At 36.0% G+C, this 24,846-nt stretch overlaps 1 protein-coding gene across 2 annotated transcripts in view; it reads left to right on the top strand.

Annotated features, from left to right (window-relative positions):
* Pls3 (plastin 3) overlaps positions 1-24,492 on the top strand; it is an 85,908-nt gene extending 61,416 nt beyond the window's left edge. For both annotated transcript variants that reach the window (XM_026410988.2, XM_026410990.2), the window contains exons 4-16: positions 4,583-4,712; positions 5,412-5,544; positions 7,792-7,873; positions 8,594-8,759; positions 11,180-11,322; positions 14,481-14,576; positions 16,281-16,476; positions 17,352-17,430; positions 18,252-18,366; positions 18,698-18,831; positions 19,513-19,636; positions 19,846-19,970; positions 23,254-24,492. In XM_026410988.2, coding sequence (XP_026266773.1) covers positions 4,583-4,712; positions 5,412-5,544; positions 7,792-7,873; positions 8,594-8,759; positions 11,180-11,322; positions 14,481-14,576; positions 16,281-16,476; positions 17,352-17,430; positions 18,252-18,366; positions 18,698-18,831; positions 19,513-19,636; positions 19,846-19,970; positions 23,254-23,386 — 1,656 coding nt within the window. In that variant the 3' untranslated portion in view covers positions 23,387-24,492. The remainder of the gene's footprint in view (positions 1-4,582; positions 4,713-5,411; positions 5,545-7,791; positions 7,874-8,593; positions 8,760-11,179; positions 11,323-14,480; positions 14,577-16,280; positions 16,477-17,351; positions 17,431-18,251; positions 18,367-18,697; positions 18,832-19,512; positions 19,637-19,845; positions 19,971-23,253) is intronic.
* Positions 24,493-24,846: the final 354 nt, after the last annotated feature.

Raw genomic sequence — 24,846 nt, 5'->3', positions numbered from 1 at the left:
TTAGTGGCTTTTAAGAGATAAGGTAAGATTGCGGTCATACATTTTTTTAAAAGGTTAAAGACAGGCATAATAATTTTGGTAACATCAGGGATTTTTTGGAAAACAAATATTAATGAGGATATTTTAAAATTAAGTTTTAGAATTAGAAGGAATTAAGGAATTAACACTCCTTAATTCTTCAAATTCGAACAAACATCAGTTCCTGAAAAATGAAGTGACTTGACCAGAATTACCCAGAGGACTAGGAGCTTTTTCTAGTATCTCTCTGCTCTTCAAGTAACTTGAAGTCTAAAGGGCAGTGAAGTTTCAGAATGAACTTCATGCCTGAAGTTTCAGAATGGTGCTACTATGACTATACTGAAAGATGGGCATTGAACCAAATGTCTGTCCACTCCCATCTGCTCTGTCATCAATGAAACATCTTACAAATTGTCAAACAAAACATGAGTAAAGCTTAGTTATCCAAGAAACAGGGAGTAGGTTATTCCTGTCAGGTGTTAGCTTAAGGAAAGAGAAATAAACATGTTCTTGCATGTTAAGTTTTTGGTTTTTGATTTGAATTGCAGCCACAAGGGTGTTAATTGTAAACCAAGTTATAAAATCAGTTTATATTAATTTTGGAGAAGAATATATGATCGGTGGAAGAAGACTCCCCAAATTATATGTAAATTTTAAATGAGAAAATTAAATTTAATTATCTGCTTTTATCTGCTTTTGTTTTTTCTAAGTATTTCAAAACTAAATTAGTAGGACTTTATACTTAGAAGATAATAGGACATTTTTTTTCCTTTAATTGTGAAAGGCTGGTATGGCAATAATTTCTCTGAGCAGAGATGACTGTATTCTCATTTTCACGGTGACACACTTGCTCTTACATAATAACAATGAGTTGTTCACCTTTTTGAGAACTTTTACTAATAGTATGGACCTCACAGGATTAGATTGCTTAATATACGTAAAGTGCTGCGTAGTTGTTGAAGTGGTCGTTTCTATTTTTTTTTTAATTTGTTCATTTGTTTGTTTAGAGATAGTGTCTTGCTAGGTTATCCAAACTGGCCCATACTCATGGGCTCAGGCAATCCTCCTGCCTCAGCCTCCCAAATAGCTCAGATTACAGGCCTATGCCACCATGCCTGGCTACTGTTTTCTTGTTGTTGTTGTTGTTGTTTGTTTGTTTTTAAGAAAAAGATAGTATTCTTTTCCAAGTGCAGGGTTTAAAACAAATTTTTAAAAAATTCAAACCTGCTACTTTGGAAACAAGCCCCAAACCATGGAATATACTCGATTTTGGTTTTTTTGTTGTTGTTTTATCTTTTTTTTTTCTGGGGGGGGGGGGGCAATTTTTCTGAAATCTTTCCTTCTTAAGTCATATGCCTCTAGATTGGTTTGGTTTGGCCACTATGCCTATGCCAGGCTAATTTAGGGGTCAAAAGAAGCTAGCTAGTTGCTGAGGGTCTTTGAGAGGAAGGTGATGAAACAAATTCCTTTGAGAGGAACAAGAAATAAAAATGTATAGAATGAGAGTAGATATTACTGCCTGATCAGGATATACCAGGAGTTTGTTTACAGATGATAGCAGGTCCTTCCTCATGGAGGGAAAACAGCACAAAACAGTGAGCTCATTAGGATCACAATGGCAGCTTTGAAAAGATTCATTGAGAACACTCTAGCACAGTGAACAGCCTTGTACTATCTCTGATTTCTGAGATTTTTGTTAAGCCAAAGCTTGTACTCAAATAATTTTATCATCACTCCACACTCTTTACTAAACTAGAAAGGAAAATGCAAATTCTTATATAGTGAATCAATTTAAGAGATAAAGAAATTTTCAATTTCTACCATTTAAAAATTTTTAAATCTAAGAAACAGAGGGAAATACTATGAAATTGAAAAATAGAGGTTAACTGAAATAATTTATTTAAAAATATTTGGAAAGTAGAGGCTGGGGGCATGTATATTCCTAGTAGAACACTTGTTTAGCATGCCTGAGGCCCTGGGTTCAAGAAAGGAAAGGCAGGCAGGCAGAGTAAAAAAGGAAGAAAAGTGAAGGTCATGGAATTTTTATAAGACAATTGAGAATTAACAACTTTAATTACAGTTTTGCATGTCATTCTCAGTCATTAGGAGTTTTATTAGAGCTGTGAAAGTAATTGCATTAGGATATTGTACGATAGAGACATTCTTTTTTTGTTCTCATTTGAATTATTTTACTTTTCATAACAGAGAAATTTGGATTTATCATTCAAGTGAAATTGTGTTCATTGAAACAACCTAATTTTTACAAGTCAATGACACTTGAATCAAAAGCCCTCATAATAAGAAAAATGAACTTTTCATATCTCACTCTGAGACAGTAACATTTCTTTATCATTGCAGTGAGAGATTTGTAGTATTTCAGATATGAGGAAATGCATACCAGTCAGATTTTAACTTACTTGACAATATTTTACTAAAATATTGTACAGTTCAGAATGAGGTAGACTAGTAAATAATTGTCTTTTCACTGAGCAGGTGCATTCTTATCAAAGAGGAAGTAGTGGGATCAAAATGCATTGCAGTTAAGGCTTTTGTTGTATAATATTTGGAAGTGGAAGATAAAAGAAAATGAAATTAAAATTGGACTGGCCAGGTGTTATGGTGCATGCTTATAATCCCAGTGGCTCAGGAGGCTGAGGCAGGAGGATCGCTAGTTCAAAGCCAGATTCAAAAACTTAGCAAAGCCCTAAGCAACTCAGAGTGACCCTGTCTCAAAATAATAAAGGGCTGGGGATGTACCTCAGTGGTCAAGCACCCCAGGGTTCTTTCCCCAGTATCAAAAAAAAAAAAAACTGGACTAATCAGATAATAAATAAAATTTTTAATAATTTCAAATTACCTGGAGTGCATGATTCAAGTACCACATTATTGATACTTAGCACAAAAGTCAGTATAATGGCCGTAGAGGAGGAAGAGTGATTTTACTGATTGTATGCAATATTTAGAGTAACTAATGTGTATGCGTCTATGTGTATACATATATCCATTCTAAAATACCACCTCTAAAATTATAGGTGTAGCACAAAATTGCAGCTATGAGAATTGAGTAAGCTTGATTTTTTTTCAAGCTTATTGCTTATTAACTGTTTTCCTAAATAAAATTATGCTGTAGAGCCAAAGAAAGGCAGGATTTAAGAAAGGTGGTAGGAAAAGATGACTTTGTAATGGGGCTACTGACAAATACAGAAGCTTTTCTACTTTCACATGACAGAGAAACTTGAATTTATCATTCAAGTGAAATTGTGTTCACTGAAATAACCTAATTTTTACAAGTCAATGACACTTGAATCAAAAGCACTCATAATAAGAAAAACGAACTTTTTAAATTTCAAAAAGCCACTTTCCCTAGGTGAAATAATTGCAAAAAGGGACCCCCTAGAAAGACAAGTCTATTTAAATAAGGGTTCTAAACAGCATTTTAATTTTTTATGTTTTGTGCAGCTAGGGATCAAGACACCCAGAGCCTTATGTGTGCTAGGCCCTTGTGCTACCACTGAGCTGCACCCCAAGCCTCACTAAGCATTTAAATTTTATGAAGTTGCTACATCTTGTTCCTCTTACTGGCAATGACCAAAAGCAAACTTGGGGTTAGGCTAATTCCAGTATTTAGGAAATATATAGACCTTTAGAATGTCTATTCATTCAACCAAGTGGTTGCACCATGATGTAAAATTTGCTTTATTGCAACCTGCTTTTGTACAGTTAGAATGTATAAATTAACTTCATTAGTCAAGTTCTGACTGTGAAGAAAAGTTACACTCATAAATGCCCAAGCAAGACAATCACTGAAAAGCCTCTATGTCTGTTCTCAATAGTCATCTATTATTGCCAGCTTATACATTTTTTCACCTTATTATTTTGTAACTTTTGATTAAACAAACTCTTACTGAGCTCCCCATTATACCACAAAATGGTTTTTTTTGGGGGGGAGGGGTGAGTCATAAATGTTTTTTATCTTAGTGTAGTGACACACACCTGTAATCCCAGAGACTCAGGAGGCTTAAGCTGGAGGATCACAAGTTCAAGGCCAGCCTGGACAACTATTAGTGAGACCCTGACTCAAATTAAAAAACAAAGAATATCAGGAATGTAGCTCAGTGGTAGAGTATCCCTGGGTTTAATCCCCAGTGCCAAAAATAAATAAATAATAAACTTTTACCTTTCTTTGCACTAAAAATTGTAGTTAAAGAAGGGGGAATCCTTCAGCTTTTTCTGTCTAAGAACAGAACAGAGTCGTCCTTTTTCATAGAAACTTAACAGATTTACCTGTGCCTTTGAACCACACTAGTTTTTGGCTTCAAGTGGATTCAATGCATGGAGCACTTAGTGTTTTTTGACAATTGTGTGCAATTGGCTTTGGCGCTTCATCTTTAGCAGTAGTATTATACTTAATTAGCCTTGCAAAACTCAAATCAAGTTTTCTTTTTAACACTCATCACCTATGAAAAACACTCTAGGTGATCAAAATAATAAAAGAAGATAAGTGTGCTTCTTCTTGTGCCTAATTTTAAATTCATGTGGATGAAAAAATTATTTTTATCAATAGATTTTCCAAGAGGTAAAAAGCAGTGATATTGCAAAAACCTTCCGCAAGGCAATCAACAGGAAAGAAGGGATTTGTGCTCTGGGAGGAACTTCAGAGTTGTCCAGCGAAGGAACACAACATTCTTACTCAGGTAATAATTTCACATGTGTTGGGTTAACACAGTGGACATCATGATGTCATCATGTAAGAAAGGGGCTCTAGAATACATATTCTCCTAATGTCTTTATTTTATTTCATTTTTATTTTTTTTGTTGTTGTAAATATCATGTCTTTTTTTTTTTTTTAATGTGGTGCTAAGAATCGAACTCAGTGCTTCACACATGCCAGACAAAGAAGTCTTTGGTGACATGTTTTGGGGCTTGGAACAGATAGTTGTCATGAAGTCATGTTTATTGTATGGCTTTGTTAGCTTGCAAGAGACATGATACAATACATGCAATGATAGGCTTTATTACAGTGGGATTCTATGGTGATATAAATGTGATTTTAAAAAGATTTTCGTGGGGCTGGGTTTGTGGCTAAGAGGTAGAGCGCTCGCCTAGCACGTGTGAGGCATTGGATTCGATCCTCAGCACCACAACTGAAAAATAAATATTTTTTTAAAAAAAAGATTTTTGTAACTAATTTCTCTAAGGGCCAATTAACCTGCTGTGTTCTTTTAGTTGATGTTGTGATTCCTAATGGCCACTATGTTGAGTCCAAGTATCTGAGTTTCCAAAGAGAATAACGGCATGTTTGTGACGCCCTAATTTTCAATACTACCGTATGACTATTTCAGGATTTTGAGTCAAATAATGAATTAATTTCTTGTCATTTATCATAATTTTAGAGGAAGAAAAATACGCTTTTGTTAACTGGATAAACAAAGCTTTGGAAAATGATCCTGATTGCAGACACGTTATACCAATGAATCCAAACACTGATGACCTGTTCAAAGCTGTTGGTGACGGAATTGTGCTTTGGTAAATATATTAGCTTGTTTTTGATCCAGATTTCAAAAACTAGCTTTTCACATCATTGATATGTTTGTTTCTGAATGCTCAAAAGCTTTACCTCAGGAAATAAAGAAAAGGGGAAATTATCCTGGTTCTGCTATTTTTATTTCATCTCTAAGTCTGTCTCTAAATCTACAAGTCAGAGATTGGAGACCTACCTCTTTATAGTGCAAAGCTCTCAGCTTCCAGTTTCTTCTTCTCATCACTGAGCAAGCAGTACATTACAGTTGTGTTGAATTTAAGTATGTCAGTATCTATCTATTCTGAGATACCATTGCTTCCAGGTGTGGGGGGGGGGCTACTCTTCAGTTCTCACTCTTCAATGACCTATTTCTGAAAAAATGCTTTTTTCACTGCAGCTGCCCTAGAGCCAACAGTATCTTGGTAGAAATGATAAAGATTATTAGCACTGCCCATTGCTGCCCCTATTTATAGAGGTAATGTAGCACCGTGAGTTTGTTCCATGGGGCTGGGGATATATCTCAGTTGGTAGAGTGCTTGCACAAGGCCTTGGGTTCAATACCCAGCACCACAAAAAAAAAAAAAGAGAGAGAGTGCTCCATAATCAATCCACCTGGGTTCGTATCTGGGCCCTTGTCACTCAGTAGCTATGTAACTATGATCCAGACAGTTGAGCCCTTTACATTTAAGTTTCCATCTATTATAATCTCCATATTATTATACAGGTTAAGTATCCCTAGTCCAAAACTCTGAAATCCAAAACTGCTCCAAAATCCAAAACTCTTTTGAGTGTAGACATGATGCCACAAATGGAAAACTTCACATCTAACCTCTTGTGATGGGTCACCATCACAACACAGATACACTAGAAATACTGTGTAAAATTACATTCAGTCTTTGTGAATAAGGTGAATATGAGTCAAATAAATCCTGTGTTTAGACCTGAGTCCCATCCCCAGGATATCTCATTAGGTATATGCAAATATTCCCAAATCCAAAAAGATACAAGGTTCAAAACAGTTCTGGTCCAAACATTTTGGATAAGGAACACTCAACCTGTACTTAGCTCACGGGGCTGTTGTGAGCATTAATTAAATTGCTACATATACAGTGCTTAGTTATCATGCAATACATATATTTCATATGACAGTCTAATAAATGTAAAATTTCTCTTTTTGTAAATAGGTCATTTTGGTTGTTTAACAGTTAAATTTTGCAAGGAAAGAAGCATGGTTTTCCAGTGCAGAATAAAATTTATTAGGGCAGTATTATGAACAAAAGAAATGTCAGTCTAACTCTAAATTTTACCAAATGAGAAGATCCTTCCTGATACATCACAAAGTGTAGCCTAACCTTCCTTTCTCTCACCACTCTATTAGCAGCATTAAATACAGTGTCTGGATCATCATCAAGGCACTCAGTAAACATTTGGTGAATGACAGAATTTCAAGCTCAACTAATGGATAAATGGCAGGCAGTATTTATTGATTGATTGATTGGTACCGGGTATTGAACTCAAGGATACTTAACCACTGAGCCACATCCCTACCCCTTTTTATTTTTTTTAATTTTGAGACAAGGTCTCAATGAGTTGCTTAGTATCTCACTAAGTTGTTGAAGCTGGCTTTGAACTCACGATCCTCCTGCCTCAGCCTCTTGAGCCACTGGGATTACAGAATGCTCCGCGGTGCCCAGCTAAATGGCAGTTTTTAAATGGTGAATTAAATAATTTAGAAGAGATCCATTTTTAGTGTTGGGTTTTATCAGTTATTCAGGTGGACACAGTGGCACATGCCTATAATCCTGGCAACTCGGGAGGCTGAGGCAGGAGGATGGCAAGTTTGAGGACAGTGTGGGTCATTTAGTGAGATCCTGTTTCAAAATAAAATAAAAAGGGCTGGGGCTGTAGCTCAGTGGTAGAGTGCTCCTGAATTCAAACCCCAGTACCAAAAAAATTTTATTCAATGAAACATTTTTCAATATTCGGGTCATTCAATGTAAAGAATACTCAAATCTCGTAGTTTTTTTTTTTGGGGGGGGGGGATGTTAGTCATGTGTGTGCCAGGCCATGGTCTTTTTTTTTTCCTTAGAAATTTGCATTTTTTGTATTACATCTTTTGTGATCAACATGATAAAAGCTATCTGTTGCATTTAGCTTTTTAGATTATGTGAAAGACATGATAAGCCTTAAAATATTGGTGAATATAAAAACCCTTTAAATCAACTCTTTTTTCATCCCCATTTTTATTTTAGTAAAATGATCAACCTTTCAGTGCCTGATACAATTGATGAAAGGGCAATCAACAAGAAGAAACTTACACCCTTTATCATTCAGGTATGCATTCTTCTCGCCTCTTCCATGAAATGACTGAGTCCAGATTTGTTCTCTGTACTCTCTGTGCTCTTATTTAGTCCCCACAACTCTCATTTAGTCCCCACATTATTATGTGGATATTACAAAGTAACCTGGAATTCAGATTTGCAAGCTTGCTTGAGGTTAATATTGGAAGGTTATGTCCCTGACTAACTTCAAAGCCCTATGATCTTTTCATAATTTGTTCAAATGTTGCAGAAATAAGTGAAAATATTTGAACTCTTAATTAACTGACATGCTTAAGGAAGGAGCATTTTTCTTTTCCGTCGATTAAATGCTGGACTATTAGGTAGCAAAATTCCCTCAAGCAAGAGCACCCCTTGGGATATGGAGATTGATGACTTCTAGAATTTGGATGTATGCCATAGTATTGAACTCTCATTAAGACATTTTTAAAAACATAACACTTTGCTAACATGGACATGCTTACTTTGGTTACTCAGCCTTTTCATTAAATGTCAGCATAATTCAAAAGGGACCAGATAAAAATACCATGTCAACTTCCCATGGAATTCTGCAAAAGATAATAGCAACAAGGCAGGGATCTGATTTAACTGTGCTTTTTAACTCTGAAGTCTGGGTGAAGTTAATATAGGTTATTAATTTCTTCATTGAGTGTCATTTTCACTTAAGGAAAATTGGAAGGTCAAGAAGCAAGTGTGTAATTTGGCTGTCTTGCAGGAAAACTTGAATCTGGCACTGAACTCTGCATCTGCCATCGGGTGTCATGTTGTGAACATTGGTGCGGAGGACTTGCGGGCTGGGAAACCTCATCTGGTTTTGGGATTGCTTTGGCAGATCATTAAGATTGGTTTGTTCGCTGACATTGAATTAAGCAGGAATGAAGGTAATAGAGCACAGTATTTTGGAAATTGTTTAGTGTTTTTTTTTTTTCTCATCATGCAAACTGTCGAGCTTTTACTGTCAAGCTTGAGGTGATTAGATGATTAGAATTAACATTCATTAATGCCATAGAGTTATTTAGGAAAACAGTCTAATTATAATTCTCTTCTTTAGTAGTAATTAACATTTGCCTGGCACTTGAAAATTTATTTTACAGTAAAGGTACAAAAACAGATTTTAAGGAACTTGATATCCTTTTTTGCTGTGTCCACACAACCCTCATGTCATCACCATCCTCAGGTCCACAATTGTGCACTTATTTTTTTTAATTTTATTTTATTTTTTACACAAATGGAGCACAACTTCTCATTTTTCTGGTTGTACATGATGTAGAGTCACACCGTTAGTGGAATCCTACCCATACGTAGGGTAATTATGGCATTTACAGGTAAATGGATGGAGCTGGAGAATATCATGCTAAGTGAAGTAATCCAATCCCAAAAAAACAAAAACCAAATGTTTCCTCTGATAAGTGGATGCTGATCCATAATGGGGGAAGGAGGGCAAGGGAAGAACAGAGGAACTTTGAATTGGGCAGAGGTTGGGGGCAAGATGGTAGAATGAGATGGACAGTTAGGGTTTTGGATACCTTTTGTATTCTATCATGTATTTAGACCTCTTCCAAAGTCTTCTAACTAACCCTTGATGATCCCACATTTCCTGAACCAGCAGAAACATTTTTTAAAGATTTATTTGTAGATAGATACAATACCTTTATTTTATTTTTATGTGGTACTGAGGATTGAACCCAATGCCTCACACATGCTAGGCGAGCGCTCTTTCCTCTGAGCTACAACCCCAGGCCCAGAAACATCATTTTAGTAGCATAAGGTATACATTTTTGTATCACATCATCAATTTATATAATGTATACTTTAAATGCAATAAAATTGTTATTGGATCCTAGAAAGTGCTACACCACCCTCTCTCTCTAGAGTTGAAAATGTTAAGGATCAGGAGGTGTAACTCAGTGGTAAAGTGCTTGCCTAGCATGAGCAAGGACCTGGATTGCATCCTCCTTGGAAAGAACAAGAGAGAAGAAAAAATGAACACCACTGTAAATATTCATATTTTATTCCAGAGATTCCTACCATCACCATCTCTATCCTCAATTACCTTTGAGGACGTGTATACATTTGGGAATCTAAAAGTATTTCACGGGTCTTAAAATGTCCGCCAAGTCGTATTGTTTTTTAATTTTTCATGCTATTATTGTTTATTCATTTTTTAATAAGTTCATTAAGTTTTTACAACAAGTCTTATTTTTCATATAAGATTTCTTTTGTGCTTTTACAATTTTACATTTTTAATCCACTCAAAAGGTCCTATGTTTATCCTTTTATTATTATTGTTGTTGATGGGGCCTCATTCAGGTTGGCTTTGAACTTGTGATCCTCCTGCCTTAGCATCCAGAGCAGCTGAGATTGTAGGCCCTGCTCCTACTTTTGCTGGCCTTCTTCACAGCTGTGTTAGTCTTGCTTAAAGGATTTGAAGGAAAGGGGGAAAACAAAATTTTTTTTAAAAATTGGTTCATGTGATAAATCAGGTACTAGATGTGGGACTGACTATTTGATCCTTTGCAACCTTTGATTTGATGGGGTAGGGAATAGAAGGAAGGTTTTATACAAATAGCTATCTTGCCTCTGTTCTTTTTTTTTAATCTCTAACTGCCATATTGACAGGAATCCATCAAAGATGAAGTATGCCTGATAAAATTATTACTTGGACCTCTTCAGAAATAATTTAGTTTTTCTGGGCATAGTAATATACTCCTATAATCCCAGAGACTTGAGGCTGAGATAGGGGAACTGCAAGTTCGAGGCTAGCTTCAGCAACTTAGTGAGACCCTGTCTCAAAATAAAAAGGGCTGGGGATGAAACTCAGTAGTAGAGTACCTCTGGGCTCAATTTCTAGTACCAAAAATAAATAATAAATTTAATCCTGCAAGTTAATTGATTATACTTAAATATAAGTACTATAGTGTTTCTAGGCTGCTTTAATTAAAAGGTTAAGTAAAAGGTTCCAAATTTAAATATCCTTCCCAGATTCCTGATTTTAAAAGTGTTAACAATTTATCTATAACTGTAACATGTTGTGAAAATATTAAACTTAAAATCTACAACTTTATTTGGAATGTGAAGAATTATAAAAGAAAAAATAAATTATATAACTTACTTTAATATTTGGTGTGCATTCTCATAATACTGCCTCTACCAGTTAGCTTGTTAATAATTGTCTACTTACATATTTATTTTTTAATTAGGTTCTTGCATCTCTTGTTACTTACTAGGGTGTCAAAAGACTGAGTGAATTTGTCATGACCATTATTATATCATATATTGATCATATATTTTTTTTTTCTAGCTTTAGCTGCTTTGCTTCGGGATGGTGAGACCTTGGAGGAGCTTATGAAATTGTCTCCAGAAGAGCTTCTGCTTAGATGGGCAAACTTTCATTTGGAAAACTCTGGCTGGCAAAAAATCAACAACTTTAGTGCTGACATCAAGGTACCCATGCAAAAAGCCTTAACACTTTGGAAGGATATAAGATCTTGGGGGATTTCATCCCATCTTAACTGAGGGAAAAATTCTAATAGTATACTATCAAGCCTTATTGTTTCTTGGCCTTGGTGGCTGATTTTTTTTTAATTTAGTTTCACTTATTTATTTTTGCAGTGCTAGAGATTGAACCCAGGGTCTGTGGCATGCTAGGGAAGTACTTTTCCACTGGGCCACACCCCCAGTCCTCCTAATGGAAGATTCTAGTAGAGAGGTTGAGCCAAGTCAGGAGCATGAGCACCAAGTCATTTTGTAGAAAAGAGTCAAAGAATTATAGTGGTAATATTTTGTATTCTGTGTACTGTGCATCCATACGGGATATTGAATCCAGGGATACTCTACCATTAAGATACATCCCCAATCCTTTTCTTTTGAGGCAGAGTCTTTTTTGCTGAGGCTAGCCTCAAACTTTTGATCCTCCTGCTTCTGTCTCCCAAGTAACTGGGATTACAGGCCTGCGTCACCATGCCTGACTTGCCTACTGTGGAACATAAGAGTATAAAACAGTCATGTGTGAATTTTCTATTGTTAACTGTCTTTCCCAGGCCACAGTATGTCTGTAGTAAAGACTAGAAGAGAAAGGAGGTGCCTCAAGATTCCTGTCACCTTTTTTATTCAGCTTCTGCCATGTCATATTTCCTCATCTTTAGAGGTTGAGTTCTTTGAGGGAATGATGAGCACTTTTTATTTGTCTCCTACCTCAGCCCCTGTCCCAATACCTTCCTACTAAAGCCCACCTCTAATACAATACTTACTGCATAAAAGCCCCTCGAATATTTCTTCTGTCAAATTTAATGTGGCACTCACTACTCAACCTTGAGCAGTAGAGAAAAAAGAAAAGAAAAGGAAGAATTTACTCACCACATACAACCTTTGACTTTTCACATGGAGAGGGACAAAATGCCGTAGCAAATACAGTTGACACGCTCATATTCTTGGGTTCCACGTACACTTAAATCATCTGTAGATTATTTGTATGAAGGATGTGTGTAGGTTATATGCAAATAATACACTATTTTATATACGGGGCTTAAGCATCTCAGATTTTTATGTCCAGGGGAGGAAGGTGCCCTAAAACCAATCCCCTGTGATACCAGGAGACAGCAGGTGCTCTGTTTTATCAACTGACTCAACTCTTGAAACTCCAGATGACCAGACCCAAGGAACAAACTTGAAGATCTTCGTCAGATGTCACTGAAACACTGACAGGGCTATGAAAGCAATACCCTGTGTTCGTATCAGTTTGTTCAGTGGTGAAAGGAAGCAGTGGAATACTAGCTCTACTGATTAGCAAAAATAAAGGATACCCAAATTATTAGACAGATGACCCTTTCCCCTCTTTTAACTTACACAACATATCTGGCCAGATATATAGATGTGTTCCTGAAAACCATTTGTATATGGATCCATGGTCTAGGACGTATTTTAAATGTACAAGAGGAAATTTTTTTTAATGAAGCCTGCTTTGAATTTTTTGAAATACAAATAGTTATTTGGTAATATAAAAACTAACTTCCACTTTATCTATATTCAAGTTCAAATTGTCCACTGTAAAACTCCTTTCAGGGTAGTAAATACAGACTCTGATGGGTCTACTCTACCAGTTCTTCTCAAACGCATAGGATTAAATTATAAATTGTTTATGTACATTTAGTAAGTAATTAGAAATGAAAGCACTTTTGCAACTGGAATGCACTGTTCCTTAAGAGGTAAATCCTCTGTCTACAAATGATAGAATCTGGATTGACATTTCATGAATTGCTTTGAAATGGCTTTCACTCATTGATTATCCCCATTCTTAAGAGTCTTTTATGATGCTGAGTTTTAAATTTACTTACATGGCTGGTTTAAGATGCAGCTTTTGCCAGGCATTATAGCATATGCCTATAATTCCAGAGACTTGAAAAGCTGAGACAGTAGGATTGAAAGGTTGAGGCCAGCTTCAGCAACTCAGCAAGACCCTGTCTCAAAATGAAAAAAATAAGGGCTGGGGATATATTGCAGTGGTACAGCACTCCTAAGTTCAGTCACCAGTACTACAAAGAAAAAGAAGAAGAAGAAGAATACAGCTTTCTTGGCAGCTACGAGAGATTCATATCTGGCAGATCTGGGGTTGGAACCAGTCACCCACATACTGAGCAACTTCCCCAAGGGATTAGGATGCACACAGTCTATAGAGGAAACACTCCTTTATAGCCTCTCTGGATATTCAAGACCCAATGATAGAAAACTGTCACAGCTAGACGGGTAGTCTTCAGATATGACAGAATTAAGGAATATTGAACTCAAGTTCTTGTCCTTTAGTATTTCAGAGAGGCAGAATTTTACCTGACGTGTGTGTTAAGAAACTTAGAATTTGCACTAGTACAGTGGTTTCCAAGATGTGTTCTATAGAGTTTCCACACAGTCTAATTCACCCATCCCACCCCCAAGATGAACAACTTCATTTTGTTTTATGTAGTCAAAAGATAAGAGTCTAGGAGCTTAAAACAAAGAGAGAAATTTGGGGATGGGAGCATAGCTCAGTGGTAGAACATTTAACTCTTGCCTGGCATGTGTGAGGCCCTGGGTTTAATCCCAGCACCTAAAAAAAATAAAAGAGAGAGAGAAAGAAGCTTGTTTATTTAAGTATACTCCAAATCTAAAGAGGTAAATGTTATTTTGCTAACTAAAGGGTTTCTCATTTAAATTTATAATTAAACATATTGTTCACATAGCAGATCTCTTCGCCATACATTATGGTATATATTGTGCCTTATAATGATATAACTTGTTTATCTTCTCTTTCCCTATGCTTCCTGGATCTCTGCTCTACTACTTTTTTTCCATGCTTATTTTAATTATCCAGCTTGTTGACTTCAGTAATTCAGTGAAGGTACAGAAATGTTTATTAGCATTATTGTATCAGTGATTTCAATAAATTTTAAAGTCATGTCAAAATCCAGTTCATCCATATTCAAGACAGATCAGATAGATTTAAGGCCAGATAGGTGGATTTTTCCTGGGGGAAAGATCAGTTAAATAAGAAGATAGACTATAAGGCCCAAGCCTTATATTATTCACTCTTTATAATTGTGATCTCACTGACATTTTCAATTAATTCGTAGGATTCCAAAGCCTATTTCCATCTTCTCAATCAAATTGCGCCAAAAGGACAAAAGGAAGGTGAACCACGGATAGATATTAACATGTCAGGTTTCAATGTAAGTATAGGTGCTCTTTTGAATTCTACAGCCTTACAATATTGTTGTCTATTTCTTATAAGAATACACAACCAGTGTAATTCTATATCACGTATAACCAGAAGAATGAGAAGTTATACTGTACATATGTGTAATATGTCAAAATACATTCTATTATCATGTATAACTAATCAGAACAAAATTGTTAAAAGAAAGAAAAACTAGAACCAGACAGTAGTTGAAGTAATAAAAACAGATTTTTTTAAAAAAGAATTTTTATAACTGCATGTAATAATGTTGGCAATTTTAAGCATTATTTTTTTTAAGTGTTACTGTATGTATAACTCAGGGGAAAAACTAGCTTTGATTGATTTTGATCATTTATTGGTGAGTTCCATAATTATTTATTCATTTATACGAATGAAATATTCAAAGCAAGTATGCAAAAATAAGCACTAGAGACTAGTCTCCTTCAAGTATTTTGGATTATAACCACAGTAATAGATTTAATGACTACATATTCAAAATCTATCTACATCTGTAATATTTCTTTGTTGAGTAATATGAATACATTCACAAAATCCTGATTCATGAAACCAAATTTGGGGAATCACTGTCAGGGACCATGTTTCCTGGTTATGTCACCAATTTGCTCAATGATCTTGGGCAAGTTTTGTCCTAAAATTGGATCTCACTTTGCCCACCCATGAAGGAATGGACTAGACTATTTGGTCCCAACATTTTAGAATTTTGTGTTTTTCTGTACCCTTTAGAAGCAGAATGCATTCTACTAATTAACAAAATCCACATATGTGCCCTATTATGCAGCAGAACCAAGTAGATTACATTGACCAAACTCTTTGACTCTACCTTTACCAGAACTGAATTTATAACTGACCTCTATGCTTATATTTTTTTGTGTGTGTAAAATATAAAACTCTTCGGCTCAGGTCACTCTTGGTAGGGAGAAGGGATTAAGGGAGCTGTCAGGGATGGCTGATCTGGTGTGGACTCATGGCTTGGGTAAATGGTGCCAGTATACTGATTCTGATACAGCCCTTCTCCAGCCAATCCTTCCTGACTGATCTTCCTAAAACACTTTTCTTTGTGTATTCCCGGCTCAGAATCCTATAAGGATTCCCCCACTGACTCTAGAGTTCAGTCTAAATGCCCTGCTTAGCATTTAAGGTCCTACACAATCATGTTCCATTTCTCCTCACCTGTGATATTCCCTTAGGGTTGTACCCCAGAGACTGTCTCCCCACCACCATCCAGGTGCCTCAGTCTTCTCCAAACACTCATTTTAACCTCTGATTCTCTGCTCTTCTTTTCCCCTTGTTTTTCAATGTCCTTCATTTTTTTAAGCAGTATACCTTCCTTTGGACCTAATTTTAAAATGTGAATAATGTTTTCTTTGTCTTCCTTTTTAAAATTCTTATTTGGGTTTTTTCATAATGCATTTTGGCATGAGAGATGTTATCCCAATTGAGTTAAACCTACTCAGTAGTTAAAACATCATCTGGCGCCACCTAGTGTGTTTTAGAGGTACTGCATATCCTGCAGAGCCCTCCCCCAGCTTTTTTTGCATTCAAGACAATTTTATAATAAGTACCATGTGTTAGCTAAAAGAAAGTACAATTGTATACTCAGCCTATGATTGTAGGGAATTTTTCATTATTTTTAGTATAGTCTTTTAAAAAATGTCTTCTTATTCTACTTCGACAGGAAACAGATGATTTGAAGAGAGCTGAGAGTATGCTTCAACAAGCAGATAAATTAGGTTGCAGACAGTTTGTTACCCCTGCTGATGTCGTCAGTGGAAACCCCAAACTGAACTTAGCCTTTGTGGCTAACCTGTTTAATAAATACCCAGCACTAACTAAGCCAGAGAACCAGGATATTGACTGGACTCTATTAGAAGGTAACTAATTGTTTCTCAAATGCTAATGTGTGGACTATAGAGTAGAAGCAGAGAGGCCACTGTGATATCATATTCCTAACCTAAAAAGTTTCTTTATTCACTTTGCTTTAGCAAGAATATGGTAGAAGTAGACACAATGCTGAGTAAAAACTGGCAATTGCTAAAAGAGATGAATACAAGTGATCTCTTACAATAAAGTTCTGGACTTTAAATAAATCAGCCAAGTGCAGTGATGCACGCCCATAATCCCAGCTACTTGGGAGGCTGAAGCAAAAGATTACAAGTTCAAGGGTAGCCTCAGCAATTTAATGAGGATCCATTTCAAAAGAAAAAATAAAAAGGACTAGGATGTAGCTCTCTGGTAAAGCTCCCCTGGGTTCAATACTCAATGCCAAAATAAATATAAATAAGTAAATATATATGCATATATATATATATACATGTATATATAATATCAGTTACTTTGATACATACAGATTTGAGGTGATATTGGAGAATGATTAGAGGGAAAGGAGATTATATATATAAAGTTCATAAACCTCTATGGGGCTGGGGTGTAACTTGATTGGAGAGTGCTAACCTAGCATGCTAAAGGTCCTGGGTTTAATTTCCAGCACCTCAAAAAAAAAGAGTAAAAGCTTATAAACCTAAATTGCTCAACTGTTTATTACATGGTCGTTCATTAATTTTAAAATAAATTCAACAAAATTTTTTAAAAAGCGTGAATCTAGAACGAATATTTAGAAAGAATGCTTAGAAATTAGAAAAACATAGATATGAATAAAGCAAATAAAATAAAGTAATACATGAGTTGATACTAAATGCATATACAAGAAGTTTAATGAATAACTAAATTTTTAAAATATTCTTAATAGGAGAAACTCGTGAAGAAAGAACCTTCCGTAACTGGATGAACTCTCTTGGTGTTAATCCCCACGTAAACCATCTCTATGCGTAAGCCATCCCACTGCTATTATGAACAGTAATGAACATCGTGGATGGATGCTACATAAATATTGACTGCCCTAATGATTTTTCTAAATGTTCATTTGTAGCAATTATTTATATTGGAAAATGTTGAATGGTGGTTTGCATCATTTTCCAAACTTGCAAAAGTCTGAATTCTTTACATGATCATTAACTACAAGTGATAGAACCATATAAATATCTTTATGGTACCCTAGGAAACAAGTACTTTATTTTGAAACAGTCCAGGGAATGACTTTAGCAGAGCATCCATGATGCCTCAGGGCCTTTGGTTCGCTATTTCCTCAACCCGAAATATTATTTGCCCACATATAATGGCTCATACCCTTATTTAATTCTATGTACTGTAATGTTCTTCATCCACATATATTTCATGTTCTTACTATGTTCCATACCCTTACTATTTTCCTGACTTCCATTTGCCTTTCTCTAATCAATAACCCTAGTTCCTTTTGCCTTCATAGTACATACATGCAAAAATCATATAGTATATCTGTCCATGTACTTGTTTATTGTCTATTTCTTTGGCTCTAATGGAAGAACAGGGATTTTTATCCCATGCACCTAGCCTTTAGAACACTGCCTTCTTCACAATAGACACTCAAGACATACTGTCAAGTGAATCCAATAGTCTTAGCTCTATTTTCAGCACAGATTGATAGAAAATATGAGTCTTGGGTATTATAGTTTTATATATCTTGTTTGTCTGTGGGAGTACTGTTTTTCAGGAAAGTAAAAGCTCAGCTCTCTGAAAACAATAATTAAATTATTATTTTTTAAATTGTTAGTGACCTGCAAGATGCCCTGGTAATCTTACAGCTATATGAACGAATTAAAGTTCCTGTGGACTGGAGTAAGGTTAATAAACCTCCATACCCAAAGCTTGGAGCCAACATGAAAAAGGTAGATAATTAAGTTGGTGCATGTCTTTGTTACAGACTGTTTTTATTCTCAGTGTGTTTATTTTGTTTCAAAAACTCCTCATCTTGGGGCTGGGGATATAGCTTAGTTGGTAGAGTGCTTGCCTCACATGCTCAAAGCCCTGGGTTCAATCCCCACCACCAAAAAGGAAAAAAAAAAAAAAAAAACCTCCTGATCTTGAGCTTCTTGAGAATAGGAACTGCATCTTGTTTTTGTGTGCAAATTGCACAACACACACACACTCACAAATATGTATATGCAGATTAAACAAATGAAAACCATCAACCATTCATTTACATTTATATGTTTGCAGCTAGAAAATTGCAATTATGCTGTTGAATTAGGAAAGCATCCTGCTAAATTCTCCCTGGTTGGCATTGGAGGACAAGACCTGAATGATGGGAACCCAACCTTGACCTTGGCTTTAGTCTGGCAGCTGATGAGAAGGTATAGTATAGAATTTTTACTGTTTGAGCTTCACTGTAATACAGATCTGTGATTTAGCTCTTATTGGATTTTTAATAAGTAAAAATACCAATGACTACACTTTTGAACTTCATTGTATTTAGTCTCTGAAATGAGTTAAGTCATGAATGTACGCTGGATGTTCAGTTGTTAGATTCTTCTTTGTAAATTAGGCAGCCAAACTGTGACACTTCCCTTTTCTTCATAGGAAACATGACATGTAGACTTAAGGCTCATTTAGTGGCAATAAATAAAAGTTGTCGGAGGGACTGAGAGTGTAGCTCAGTGGTAGACACCACACATATGTGCATGAGGCCCTGGATTTGATACCCATCATCAAAAAAATAAATGAACTCCTCAGAAAAAATATGAACATCCCCATGCATTCATTATGACTGGGTGCCAGCCAAAGCACAGCTTATTTTAAGTCATTCTCACTGTTAGAATAGTACAAAATGTGCCTGCACATTTAAGCCCCCTAGATCTTGTCCCCATCAATGCAACATGTAGATGAGTGGCAAGCCACTACTGCTTAAGATGTTTTCTCATATAATGTGAATCTCTTTCCATGAAACCTAAAGAAAAGGAAATAAAGCATCTTTCTCATGTTGCATTTTTCCTCATAAAGTACATTGTGACCTCTTTTTTTGCTGCTTCTTTTAGATATACCCTCAATGTCCTGGAGGATCTTGGAGAGGGTCACAAAGCTAATGATGACATCATTGTGAACTGGGTGAACAGAACATTGAGTGAAGCTGGAAAATCAACTTCCATTCAGAGTTTTAAGGTCAGAATCCATATTTGACTATTAAATATTATATTTGCTAGATATTATCTACCATTTGGAAGGAAAACCTTTGTTTACTTTGTAAGAATTAATATTGGGCCAATGGAAAAATTCTTTTTAATTTGCTGAGCTTCACTTTAGGCACTTCATATAAGGAAGCACCTGTTAATTTGTAGATGCTGAAAAGATTTGTTCTCCTTTTGTATTAGGACAAGACGATCAGCTCCAGTTTGGCAGTTGTGGATTTAATTGATGCTATCCAGCCAGGCTGCATAAACTATGATCTCGTTAAGAGTGGCAATCTAACAGAAGATGACAAGCACAATAATGCCAAGTAAGGGAGAGAGCATAATATTGTGGAAAGAACACAGGTTTTGCAACCCAGCAGATCTGAATTATAATTCAGGGTTCTGCGGCTTAAGATTAATATCACCTGAAGGAATCCTGTATTTTCTTTTTTTAAAGGTCTTAACATGATTTATTTATTTATTTAGGTACTGGGGATTGAACTCAAGGGCTTCAACATTGAGCCACATTCCAAGCCCTTTTCATTTTTTATTTTGAGACAGGGTCTCCCTAAGTTGCTTAGGGCCTCACTAAGTTGCTGAGGTTGGCCTCAAATGTCCAGTCTTCCCACCTCAGCTCCAGGATTACAGGTGTGCACCACTGCACCTGGCTAAAAGTTATTATACTTTTTTAATAGCTTTATTGAAATACCATTCACATATTGTACAATTTACCCATTGAAAGTATATAGTCATTTTTAATATATTCAAAGTTGTACAGCCATCCCCACAATCAATTTTAGAATAATTTCATCATCTAAGAAAGAAGTTTCAAGTAATCATTAGTAGTCACTATGCAAAGTGTTACCTACTTTCTGTCTTTACATATTTGCCTATTTAGGACTCTGTTTTCTCTCCTGTCACTACATATCCTTTGACCAACATCTCCCCAAATACTGAGGCTTCTGATAACCACCATTCTACTCTGTCCTTTGAGACCAGCTTTTTGGAATCCATGATGACAATAGAATACTATTCAGTTACTAAAAAGGATGAAATCCTGACATTTGCAACAGCATGGGTGAACTTGAAAATATTGTGCTAAGTGAAATAAGCCAGGCACTGAAAGACAAATACTGTATGCTCTCACTTTTTGAGTCTCAGATTCCTCATCAGAAAATGGGGGCAATAATACTTTATTTTACAGATTTCATAAAGATTAAATGAAAAGCCAGCCACAGTGGCACATGCCTATAATCCCAGTGGCTTGGGAGGGTGAGGCAGGAGGATCACAAGTTCAAAGCCAGCCTCAGCAACTTAGCAAGACCCTGTCTCTAAATAAATCATAAAAAAGGAATGGGGTACTGGGGTTGTGGCTCAGTGGTAGAGTGCTTGCCTAGCAGGTGTGAGGCACTGGGTTTGATCCTCAACACCACATAAAAATAAATAAAATAAAGGTATTGTGTTTATCGACAACTAAATAATATATTTTTTTAAAAAAAGGAATGGGGATGTAGCTCAGTGGTTAAGTGCCTCTGGATTCAATCCCCAGTACCAAAAAAAAAAAAAAAGAAAAAGAAAAGGAAAGAAATGAAAAATAGATACAAGAACCTAGTATTGTGTCTGACCTTCAAGGTTCTCGAACTTTTGAGGAACTGGGGTTGCGGCTCCTCGGTAGAGCTCTTGCCTCACATGTTTGAGGCACTGGGTTTGATTCACAGCAACACATATAAATAAATGAATAAAGGCCCATCAACAACTAAAAAAAAAAATTAAAAAGAACTCTTAAAGGGCCGGGGTTGTGGCTCAATGGTAGCGTGCTTGAGGAGCATGTGTGAGGCATCACATTAAAAAAAATAAACAAAATGAAGATATTGTGTCCATCTACAACTAAAATATATATATAAATATATATATATATATATATATATATATATTAAAAAAAAGAACTCTTGAAGCTGGGTACTATGGCGCAAATTTGTAATCCCAGCAGCGTGGGAGGCTGAGATAGGAGGATCTCAAGTTCAAAACCAGCCTCAGCAACAACCAGGTGCTGAGCAACTTAGTGAGACCCTGTCTCTAACTAAAATACAAAAATAGGACTGGGGATGTAGCTCAATGGTCGAGTGCCCCTGGGTTCAATCCCCAGTACCAAAAAAAAAAAAAAAAAAAAAAAAAAAAAAAAAAAACCTCATGGAATTGCTCTTTCCAGGAACTTGATTTTTAATTATCTTTAAAGATTTCTTTTGGAAATGCTTTCTAGATTAGCTGAGATGTGTTCCTGCAAATTTCCCTAACTAGACATGTCAGTTCTTTTGCCCTTTATTTTCTGCCCTTTCCAGGCCTTGATCCAGGCACTCTGTCCATACCTTGTAGATTCTCTCATCTCCCTTGAATATTTGGAAGTACTCACTACACCTACCTAAGCAACTTGAATTTTTGCATCTGGCTTAAGTTTTTTCATTCCATGTTTCTCAGGAGACAATCCATCACTACCTGTTCAATGAGAATATCAACATTGATTGTGCAAATCACATACATAATTTCTTTTTTTTCTTTCTTTTTTCTTTTTGTATTGTACTGGGGGAATAACCTAGGTGTGCTTTACCACTGAACTACATCCCCAGCTTTTTAATTTTTATTTATTTATTTTTAGGGGGGGTACCATGATTGAACTCAGGGGCACTCAACCACTGAGCCACATCCCCAGCTATAAAATACAAAAAATACAAATTCAAATAAATAATAAAATACAAATAAAATTTTGTATTTTATTTAGAGACAGGGTCTCACTGAGTTGCTTAGAGCTTCGCTGTTGCTGAGGCTGGCTTTGAACTCTCAATTCTCATGTCTCAGCCTCCTGAGCCGCTGGGATTACAGGCATGCACCACCGTGCCTGGTTTATTTTTATTTTGAGGCTGGATCTTGCTAAATTGCTGAGCTTGGCCTCAAACTCTGAGCCACCGTACCCAGCATGATTTCATTTTTATATGAAGTCAGTGCTATAAGCTTAATTCTCACTTCATATTAGAGGAAAGGAGTGGATAAATATTATCAGTCTGAAAATATAGCATAAAAACATGGTATAGGGCTGGGGATATAGCTCATTTGGTAGAGTGCTTGCCTCACATGCACAAGGCCCTGGGTTCAATCTCCAGCATTACTACAAAAAAAAAAAAAAAAAAAAAAAAAAAAAAACCCTGGTATAACCTAAAAGTGAACTCAAAGCCAAATGAAACAAAAAAAAAAAAAGTAATCATTCTGGTAGGCTCTTTCAGTGGGAGCTTTTTTGTATCCCAGATATGTGATTTTATGACAGGAAACATATCTCATATGGTGTCCTTGACAGACAAAAATTTTAATCTTGCTGGGCACAGTGGCACATGCCTGTAATCCCAGTGGCTCTGGAGGCTGAGACAGGAGGATCATGAGTTCAAAGCCAGCCTCAGCAAAAAAGAAAGGTGCTAAGCAACTCAGTGAGACCCTGTCTCTAAATAAAATATGAAATAGAGCTGGGGATGTGGCTCAGTAGTTGAGTGCCCCTGAGTTCCATCTCTGGTACCAAAAAGAAAAAAAAAATTTAATCTTAATTTTTGTTTCCTCAATAAATAGGTATGCAGTGTCAATGGCTAGAAGAATTGGAGCCAGAGTATATGCTCTCCCTGAAGACCTGGTGGAAGTAAAGCCCAAGATGGTCATGACTGTGTTCGCATGTTTGATGGGCAGAGGGATGAAGAGAGTGTAAAATAACCAACCTAAGTAAAACCAACCTTGTTCCCAGGTGCATGATTAGCAAGTCAGCTATTTCCAGGTGAAGTGCTCATGGCTTAAGTAAGGTTCTTTGTCATTTAAAAGACTTAGTTTGATTAACAAGACTAGCTCATCCTGAGAGCCCTCAGTGGGAAGAGTTTTAATAAAAACAGCTCCTCTTTCCCACAGTCAAAGCTGGATTTGTCAGGCAGGCACACCTGAAATGTGCTCATAGCCAAACATTTTACTCTCTCCTCCTAGAATGCTGCCCTTGATGTTTTCCATTGCTGTGTGTTATTTCTCTCTATTGTATCATTTTCCCTCTTAGAATGTCCATCTCTTGAGATTTGCTTAGATGATTGGATATGAATATTATTAGATGGTCATTTTGCTTTCCATCCACTATGTTAATTCTTATTCAAGAACTATGGTCAGAAAGTATTTGGATGTGAGTATCCTGTGCTTTGTAGTAGTGAAAATTTGCCGAAGTAACTGGCTGTGCAGAATGTAATAGAAGCTTTTCTTATTCTTTTATTCTTAAAATCAGTATCTTTTTACAGTATTCTTTCTACATGATCCTTTTTTGTACATTTAAGAATATTTTGATTACATTCAACAAGACTGCTGATTTTGCTACTTTTTTAAAGGGGTCTTCAAGTAAGTAAAAAACATACATTATAGGTAGAGGAAAAATGTACACCAAAATTTCATCTTTCCTTTCACACTCAAAATGTAAACAAAAGAAATATTTTGTCTAAATCACTTAGTTCCACATATGCTTATTTGTTTGGAAACCTGTGTCATAAAACTCTCTCTTTAAATTTTTAAAATGTTGTTTGAGGAGAGAGTGCATTCAGAACTTAAATGGGATTCGGTAGGCCAACTATGCTAAGTGTACGATATATTTTTTAATTTTACACCTAAAACAAAAAGCTGTGGTCACTAAAAAGTAAGATTATATATGTAGGATTTAATGTACTCTTGCTTTGTCAAGCTGTTTGCTATAGTTTTCAAGATCATTATGTTACTCTAACTCTGGAAAAAAAAACTGATGTAATCTGGTAGCAATGTAGTAGTTCAATAAAGGCATTTATATAATAATTAGTCTGTTCTTCCAGATTCTGTCCCTTAGTAGTATGCCAATGTTTGACGGAGTTATTTTCCCTTTTCTGATATATTCTATAAAATGGTGTTGTTCACATTTCAGCTTTTGGAACTCTAAATTAGAGGTACTAAACTAAGACGACACTGAACAAATGGGATAAAGTGATTTTCTCCAACTTTCCAAAATTTCCTTGAACTAGAGTATAGGACAGTGGCATAACAATTAACCCAGCATGCAGTGAGGCCCTGGGTTCAATCCATACCACACACAAAAATAATTTTCTTTGTAATGGAGATTGAACCCAGGGGCACTTAACCACTGAGTGACATTCCCCAGGCCTTTTTATTTTT

This window comes from Urocitellus parryii, chromosome X (assembly GCF_045843805.1).
Source record: "Urocitellus parryii isolate mUroPar1 chromosome X, mUroPar1.hap1, whole genome shotgun sequence".
Classification (NCBI taxonomy): Eukaryota; Metazoa; Chordata; class Mammalia; order Rodentia; family Sciuridae; genus Urocitellus; species Urocitellus parryii.
Note: the sequence above shows the minus strand (reverse complement) of the source record. Positions and strands in the feature narration are given on the sequence as shown.